The sequence below is a fragment of the Callionymus lyra genome, chromosome 17 (assembly GCF_982586985.1).
Source record: "Callionymus lyra chromosome 17, fCalLyr1.hap1.1, whole genome shotgun sequence".
Lineage (NCBI taxonomy): Eukaryota > Metazoa > Chordata > Actinopteri > Syngnathiformes > Callionymidae > Callionymus > Callionymus lyra.
Genome location: NC_141834.1, coordinates 21127656 through 21137121, shown reverse-complemented (window position 1 = coordinate 21137121; position 9466 = coordinate 21127656). Strand labels below are relative to the sequence as shown.

General features: G+C 34.5%; 2 protein-coding genes across 4 annotated transcripts in view; both read right to left on the bottom strand.

The window, feature by feature from the left end:
* The window catches only part of tyrobp (transmembrane immune signaling adaptor TYROBP), a 6468-nt gene extending 5733 nt beyond the window's left edge, over positions 1–735 (bottom strand). The window contains exon 1 of the mRNA XM_087812209.1: positions 597–735. Within this exon, the coding sequence (XP_087668335.1) occupies positions 597–630 (34 nt within the window). The 5' untranslated portion in view covers positions 631–735. The remainder of the gene's footprint in view (positions 1–596) is intronic.
* Positions 736–2423: 1688 nt separating this feature from the next.
* Positions 2424–4717, bottom strand: hcst (hematopoietic cell signal transducer). 3 transcript variants are annotated; one of them, XM_087813167.1, is made up of 5 exons: positions 4679–4717; positions 4444–4501; positions 4356–4376; positions 4151–4279; positions 2424–2592 (listed from the first exon to the last, which is right to left on the bottom strand). In XM_087813167.1, the coding sequence occupies exons 2-5, from the start codon at positions 4487–4489 to the stop codon at positions 2555–2557; spliced, it is 234 nt and encodes a 77-aa protein (XP_087669293.1). In that variant the 5' UTR covers positions 4490–4501; positions 4679–4717; the 3' UTR covers positions 2424–2554. The 3 variants fall into 3 exon arrangements, with proteins under 3 accessions (XP_087669293.1, XP_087669291.1, XP_087669292.1); XM_087813165.1 differs by having other exon boundaries at positions 4584–4699; XM_087813166.1 differs by having other exon boundaries at positions 4638–4698.
* Between the last annotated feature and the right edge of the window lie 4749 nt (positions 4718–9466).

Below are 9466 nucleotides of genomic sequence, written 5' to 3'. Positions count from 1 at the left end.
TAATGATAGAATTACGGTACATTTTTAAGGAAAACTATTAATTCAATACAATAAATCAAGTATAAAAGTAGTTTCTTCTTATGATAGTTTTCCAGTTCATATCAAACTGCATTAAAACTCAAGATAATGATAATAGATAAATTGATTGATTTTACTAAAGACAATTATTTTATCTTATTTTAGGGAATTATTCTATAAAAGAAATGAAATAATAATATATTATTCAGGCAAACATCTCTATTAAATGAAATGAATCAAGATTTTCTTTTAAATTTATTTTGAATCAAATGTTTAGACTTTGGTTGATGGTTGATGCCCCGTCAGGAAATCTTAATTTAAGACAAGATTGTGTCATTTATAATGATTTTAATGATTTTAATTCCAGGACAGAAAAAGTTTTAAGCAGTTCATTGTTAAATTTATCTTTATCTTCACTCGGAGTCGCTTTTTTCCCACAGTGGAATTGAACTTATACCAATAATGTCTTCACTTGAATCTTAATTAATACCTTATTGACCATGAAAGACACACAACATTGACAATATTGACAATAACACACTTCAAATCTTTGTAAAACTTAAAAAAAAAACACTCACCAGATTGTGACTCTGAAACACACAACTCCGACATCCTGCTGGTTGGTTCGCTGCGTCGTTGTGAAGAAGCAACGAAGTGGTGAAGACGTCATGAAGGGATTTCTCTCTGATGTCACGTATGAAGTGACCAGAAGCTAAATCACAGGCTGAACTCATGTGTCGTTCTGGTCACTGGAGACATGTTCACTTCTGAGGTGTTCGTGCAACACATGATCGTAGCCACGTCACCACAATTTGTTTTATTTCCTGTTGAAGTATTTTAAGAGGCAGCAGGCGTTTGTGAGTCAGAGGTTCTGGTTTGAAGCTTGAATTTGTGATGAATTGTTTATCTTAGTTGTGATGTTTTCTTTTCGTTTTCGAGTAGTATTACTCCGTGAGTAACCACAGTATTACTGTGTGAGTCACCGTAGTCTTAATCCTCGAGTCAGCAGAGTATTACTGTGTGAGTCACCGTAGTATAACTATGTGAGTTAGCAGAGTATTACTGTGTGAGTCACGGTAGTATTACTCCGCGAGTCAGCAGAGTAGTACTTTGTGAGTCACCGTCGTATTACTCCGCGAGTCAGCAGAGTATTACTTTGTGAGTCACGGTAGTATTACTCCGCGAGTCAGCAGAGTAGTACTTTGTGAGTCACCGTCGTATTACTCCGCGAGTCAGCAGAGTAGTACTTTGTGAGTCACGGTCGTATTACTCCGCGAGTCAGCAGAGTATTACTTTGTGAGTCACGGTAGTATTACTCCGCGAGTCAGCAGAGTATTACTGTGTGAGTCACCGTAGTATTACTCCGCGAGTCAGCAGAGTATTACTGTGTGAGTCACCGTAGTATTACTCCGCGAGTCAGCAGAGTATTACTGCATTACAGTAGTATTACTCCATGAGTCACCATAGTATTACTGCATTACAGTAATATTACTCCATGAGTCACAGTAGTATTAATGTGTATTACAGTAGCATTACTCCATGAGTCAAAGTAGTATTAATGTGCATTACAGTAGTATTACTCCATGAGTCACTGTAGTATTAATGTGTATTACAGTAGTATAACTCCATGAGTCTTCGTAGTATAAATGTGCATTAAAGTAATATTACTCTGCGAGTCACTGTAGTATTAATGTGCATTACAGTAGTATTACTCCATGAGTCACCGTAGTATTAATGTACATTACAGTAGTATTACTCTATGAGTCACCATTGTATTAATGCATTACAGTAGTATTACTCCGCAAGTTACTGTTGTATTAATGTGCATTACAGTAGTATTACTCCATGAGTCACTGTAGTATTAATGTGTATTACAGTAGTATAACTCCATGAGTCTTTGTAGTATAAATGTGCATTAAAGTAATATTACTCTGCGAGTCACTGTAGTATTAATGTGCATTACAGTAGGATTACTCCATGAGTCACCATAGTATTTATTTGCATTACAGTAGGATTACTCTATTAGTCACCATTGTATTACTGCATTACAGTAGTATTACTCAGCGAGTCACCGTAGTATTAATGTGCATTATAGTAGTATTACTCCATGATTCACTGTAGTATAAATGTGCATTACAGTAGTATTACTCTATGACTCACCGTTGTATTACTGCATTACAGTAGTAGTACTCCGTAAGTCACTTTTACAACAGCACCACATTATATTTAATTAGTTATATACGCATATTTTAAACCCTGTACTTGTGTTAAAACTTTATTGACACAACTGTCCGACTCTTTCTCTGTTTGTTGTACATTAAATTACATCTATTTGATCTGTTTATTTTATCTATGAATGAAAGCAACTAAAAGTAGAGAAAAGACACAAAATAATACTATTAAGATAAAGTTTACTTTAATAATCTTTATTATAGAAAACATTCAATAATATGAAATAAAAAGATGACTTTAGTTTTTCTATCTTGGGGCCCACATGGGTGTGTGAGGGTCACACGTGGCTCCTGGGCTCTTTGGATCAGGTCTTGTTTTTCCGTACGTTAATGTAAACCTCAGCTGTGAAGAGACAAGAAGATGAAGAAGATGAAGATGATGAAGATGATGAAGATGATGGGATGAAGATGAAGATGAAGATGATGAAGATGAAGATGAAGATGAAGATTCAGATGATGATGATGATGAAGATGAAGATGAAGATGAAGATGAAGATGAAGATGAAGATGAAGATGAAGATGAAGATTCAGATGATGATGATGATGAAGATGATGAAGATGATGAAGATGATGGGATGAAGATGAAGATGAAGATGAAGATGATGATGATGATGATGATGAAGATGAAGATGAAGATGAAGATGAAGATGAAGATGAAGATTCAGATGATGATGATGATGAAGATGATGAAGATGATGAAGATGATGAAGATGATGATGAAGATGATGAAGATGAAGATGATGAAGATGATGAAGATGAAGATGATGAAGATGATGAAGATGATGAAGATGAAGATGAAGATAAAGATAAAGATAAAGATAAAGATAAAGATGATGAAGATGATGAAGATGATGAAGATGATGAAGATGAAGATGAAGATGAAGATGAAGATGATGAAGATGAAGATGAAGATGAAGATGAAGATGAAGATAAAGATAAAGATAAAGATAAAGATGATGAAGATGATGAAGATGATGAAGATGATGAAGATGAAGATGAAGATGATGAAGATGAAGATGAAGATGAAGATAAAGATAAAGATAAAGATAAAGATAAAGATGATGAAGATGAAGATGAAGATGAAGATGATGAAGATGAAGATGAAGATGAAGATGAAGATGAAGATAAAGATAAAGATGATGAAGATGATGAAGATGATGAAGATGAAGATGAAGATGAAGATGAAGATGAAGATGATGAAGATGAAGATGAAGATGAAGATGAAGATAATGATAAAGATAAAGATAAAGATAAAGATAAAGATAATGATAAAGATAAAGATAAAGATAAAGATAAAGATAAAGATAAAGATGATGAAGATGATGAAGATGATGAAGATGAAGATGAAGATAAAGATAAAGATAAAGATAAAGATAAAGATAAAGATGATGAAGATGATGAAGATGAAGATGAAGATAAAGATAAAGATAAAGATAAAGATAAAGATAAAGATAAAGATAAAGATAAAGATGATGAAGATGAAGATGAAGATGAAGATGATGAAGATGAAGATGAAGATGAAGATGAAGATGAAGATGAAGATGAAGATGAAGATAAAGATAAAGATAAAGATGATGAAGATGATGAAGATGATGAAGATGAAGATGAAGATGAAGATGAAGATGAAGATGATGAAGATGAAGATGAAGATGAAGATGAAGATAATGATAAAGATAAAGATAAAGATAAAGATAAAGATAATGATAAAGATAAAGATAAAGATAATGATAAAGATAAAGATAAAGATAAAGATAAAGATAAAGATAAAGATAATGATAAAGATAAAGATAAAGATAAAGATAAAGATAAAGATAAAGATTGAGATAAAGATGATGAAGATGATGAAGTTGATGAAGATGATGAAGATGAAGATAATTCTAGTATGTCGGTCCATGTGTTACCGTCCTGTGACTTGGAGCGGACTCTAGCCATAGCGCACTGGTACGTGAGGACGACGATGACGATGGTCAGGACGATGTCTGCCGACACGATGCCTGCGATGGTGGGCGTGTCGATCTGGTAGCAGGTTTCTTCAGCGGGAGGAAGACGCGTGGAAATGACTTCATGTTTCACAAAACTTTATCGACAAACACACGTTACACAAACCTGTCGCTGCCAAACCGGAGCCTGTGAGGAGAGAATGATTTAAAGTTCAACACTTCCTGAGTCACAGCGACGAGGAGGAAACACTCACAGCAGAGAAGAACCACGAGCAGGAAGCTCTTGTTGTCGCCCGCCATAATAACCACGACCTTCATCAAGAGAAGAAGAAACGTTACCTGGACTCGAACCAGCATCTCTTTCTACGAATCATCATTTGTGACGTGAACCTACTTATTTCGAGAAAATCAAAAAATGTCAATCAATGTTGTTCGAGAAGATGTTCACCTGGACACGGATCTTCTGCCTGAATCAAAGCGAGGTCTTACCTTCTGGCTCGAGAACTGTTTCCTCTGTGGGTGAACTTCGTTTCCTGCTGTCAATCAAAGCATCATTTCCTTCACTTCATTTCCAGTGACGCTTGTTCCGTTTTCGAATCACCGTAGTTGAACTGCGCGATTCATCATAGTATAACTGTATTACGGTAGTATTACTGCGTGAGTCACTGCAGTATTACTACGCGAGTCATCATAGTATTACTGTGTGAGTCACCGTAGTATAACCACAGAAGTCATCATAGAGTAATACTGTATTACAGCAGTATTACTCTGTGAGCCACCGTAGTATTCCTCAATGAGTCAGCAGAGTATTACTGCGTGAGTCAACGTAGTATAACAGCCCAAGTCACCATAGTAGTACTGCATTACAGTAGTATTACTGTGTTAGTCACCATAATATTACTTCGCAAGTCACCAGAGTACTACTGTATGAGTCACCGTAGTATTAATGTGCATTACAGTTGTATTACTCCGCGAGTCACTGTAGTATTAATGTGCATTACAGTAGTATTACTCCGCGAGTCACCGTAGTATTAATGTGCATTACAGTAGTATTACTCCGCGAGTCACCGTAGTATTAATGTGCATTACAGTAGTATTACTCCGCGAGTCACTGTAGTATTAATGTGCATTACAGTAGTATTACTCCGCGAGTCACTGTAGTATTAATGTGCATTACAGTAGTATTACTCCGCGAGTCACCGTAGTATTAATGTGCATTACAGTAGTATTACTCCGCGAGTCACCGTAGTATTAATGTGCATTACAGTAGTATTACTCCGCGAGTCACTGTAGTATTAATGTGCATTACAGTAGTATTACTCCGTGAGTCACCGTAGTATTAATGTGCATTACAGTGGTATTACTCCACAAGTCACCATAGTATTAATGTTAATTTTAGTAGTATTACTCCACGAGTCACCGTAGTATTAATGTGCATTACAGTAGTATTACTCCACGAGTCACCGTAGTATTAATGTGCATTACAGTAGTATTACTCCACGAGTCACCGTAGTATTAATGTGCGCTACAGTAGTATTAATCCGCGAGTCACCGCAGTATTAATGTGCATTACAGTAGTATTACTCCACGAGTCACCGTAGTATTAATGTGCATTATAGTAGCATTACTCCGCGAGTCACCGTAGTATTAATGTGCATTACAGTAGTATTGCTCCACAAGTCACCGTAGTATTAATGTGCATTTCAGTAGTATTACTCCACGAGTCACCTTAGTATTAATGTGCATTACAGTAGTATTACTCCACGAGTCACCGTAGTATTAATGTGCATTACAGTAGTATTACTCCGTGAATCACCGTAGTATTAATGTGCATTACAGTGGTATTACTCCACAAGTCACCATAGTATTAATGTTCATTTTAGTAGTATTACTCCACGAGTCACTGTAGTATTAATGTGCATTTCAGTAGTATTACTCCACGAGTCACCGTAGTATTAATGTGCGTTACAGTAGTATTACTCCACGAGTCACCGTAGTATTAATGTGCGCTACAGTAGTATTAATCCGCGAGTCACCGCAGTATTAATGTGCATTACAGTAGTATTACTCCACGAGTCACCGTAGTATTAATGTGCATTATAGTAGCATTACTCCGTGAGTCACCGTAGTATTAATGTGCATTACAGTAGTATTACTCCACAAGTCACCGTAGTATTAATGTGCATTTCAGTAGTATTACTCCACGAGTCACCGTAGTATTAATGTGCATTACAGTAGTATTACTCCACGAGTCACCGTAGTATTAATGTGCATTACAGTGATATTACTCCACAAGTCACCATAGTATTAATGTTCATTTTAGTAGTATTACTCCACGAGTCACCGTAGTATTAATGTGCATTACAGTGGTATTACTCCACAAGTCACCATAGTATTAATGTTCATTTTAGTAGTATTACTCCACGAGTCACCGTAGTATTAATGTGCATTTCAGTAGTATTACTCCACGAGTCACTGTAGTATTAATGTGCGTTACAGTAGTATTACTCCACGAGTCACCGTAGTATTAATGTGCATTTCAGTAGTATTACTCCACGAGTCACTGTAGTATTAATGTGCGTTACAGTAGTATTACTCCACGAGTCACCGTAGTATTAATGTGCATTACAGTAGTATAACTCCACGAGTCACTGTAGTATTAATGTGCATTTCAGTAGTATTACTCCACGAGTCACTGTAGTATTAATGTGCGTTACAGTAGTATTACTCCACGAGTCACCGTAGTATTAATGTGCATTACAGTAGTATTACTTCACGAGTCACCGTAGTATAAATGTGCGTTACAGTAGTATAAATGCTAAACTATTTCCCCTGTGGGTGAACTAGTTTCTTGCTGTCAATCAAAGCATCATTTCCTTCACTTTGGCAGTGATGCTTGTTTGCAGCGTCCGGACCCTCGTAGCAGCATCTGAGCTTCAGAGAAAACATGATAGTTTTTGACAACACATGATAGTTTTCATGAATCCTGACCTACAAACACCATTCTGAACATATTCTGACGTCATGTCACGTTTTGGATGAGCTTGCTGGTGTCCGCCAGCAGAGGGCGCAGCCAGACTTTAGGAGGAAAATCAACTTTAGTTATAACACGTTATAAACACATCATTGAATAATACTAGATATAAGTCTATCTTTGAGTTGTTGAAGGCAGTTCACAAAAAAGATAAAAACACACTATATTAAGACATACAGTACACATATTTAAAATAATTAAATACATATAATAATAATACAACATAAATAATAAGTTAAATTAAGCAAGATAATACATTCATAATGATTATTAATATCTTATTATTATTTTTATTTATTTTTGCAATAGTTTGTACCATTTGATTATTGATTTAATCGTGTGTGTGTATGTATGAAAGTGTGTATGCTGTATCAAATCAAATCTATATCATGTCAATCATTGTTTATTTATAATAGTTATCATTTTATAATTGATATACTTCTATTTAAATCTTCATCCCTTGTGTTGTTTCTGGGTCAAGGTGACCAGCTGAGTACTTAACTCTGGTATTGTGATACTGTAGTAACAAGTATATATGTGTAGTATTGTCCAGTACTTGACTCTGGTGTTGTGATAGTGTAGTAACAAGTATATATGTGTAGTATTGTCCAGTACTTGACTCTGGTGTTGTGATAGTGTAGTAACAAGTATATATGTGTAGTATTGTCCAGTACTTGACTCTGGTGTTGTGATAATGTAGTAACAAGTATATATGTGTAGTATTGTCCAGTACTTGACTCTGGTGTTATGATAGTGTAGTAACAAGGATATATGTGTAGTGCATTTGTTTTCAAACCAAAATATGTCCAAACATCATCTTTAAAAGCTGCTGGAGTCACTGTATCCTCTCGTCCTCAGTCATCACCAGGATCTCACGTAACGGATCTCTCTAACTAATGTCCGTCTGCTGTTTGTAAGTTTAATTGAAACACAAAGATGAAGAAATTAACATTTGAATGTCAGTTGTAAATACAAAACATGTTGTTACCTTATTTCACACAAAACTACACTAAAATTAACAATACAGTGCAGTTGAATATTGATCTATGGAGAAAATAAATATATGTGTGTATGAATGTTTTCTTTCAACACTACATGTGTGATGATCACACGTGAAGACACTGAGGTTCTCGGGTCGTGGGAGGACAGAAGTACACAGAAAGTCCACGTCAAGTAGTTTCTTGAAATACTAACCTTTACGAGGCTAGAGATCATTACTAACCACTAAACCCCCCGTTGTTTTTGTCACGACTTCACAACATGACATTCATCAGGTAAACAGTAGCACATGCTTGGAGATGTATTGAGGACAACACAACATATATAAATATACAGTTAAAAACTGACACAACAAATACCTTTTCAGGTAAAACTGCCTTAAATATGTCAAATGAATAGAATAGAATAGAATATAATAGATTATTTAGTTTATTCATCCCAGAGGGAAACACACTTTTACAACAGCACAATGAGAATAAAGTGCAAGGAAAAAAAGAAATAATAAAAGAGATAATAAAATAAAACGATCTTAAAAATATACAAACGTATGAATGTTCATAATGAAGAGGATTCTGCACCAGGATGAATATTTACATAAATATATAATCATTTAATTGATCAAATGTAATGTTCATACGACGAACACTAATGATCCACGAAGATAAATCAACGTTGAGGAACATCAATAATAATCAAACAAAATCATATTTAAGTGAATATTCTGTTCAGAGAAACAAAATAGAAATAATGACTTTTCTTGCATCTCTTGTATATATTATATCGTTAATAATATCTTGTTTGATCAGAAAATTGTTTTAGTGCAGTTGATGTTTTTATGACAGTTGAAAATTTCTTTTTTTAAGGATGTAAAATTGTTTAAAATTGTTTAATTATAGTTGAAATTTGTTTGATTTCAGTTAAAAAATGTTTGATTATAGTTGAAAATTGTTTGATTTTTAGTGGAAAATATTTGAATATTGCTGTAAATTGTTTGATTTCAGTTGAAATTTGTTTGATTTCAGTTAAAAATGGTTTGATTATAGTTGAAATTGTTTGATTATAGTTGAAATTGTTTGATTATAGTTGAAAATTGTTTGATTATAGTTGAAAATTGTTTGTTTATAGTTGAAAATTGTTTGGTTATAGTTGAAAATTGTTTGATTGTAGTTGAAAATTGTTTGATTATAGTTGAAAATTGTTTGATTATAGTTGAAAATTGTTTGGTTATAGTTGAAAATTGTTTG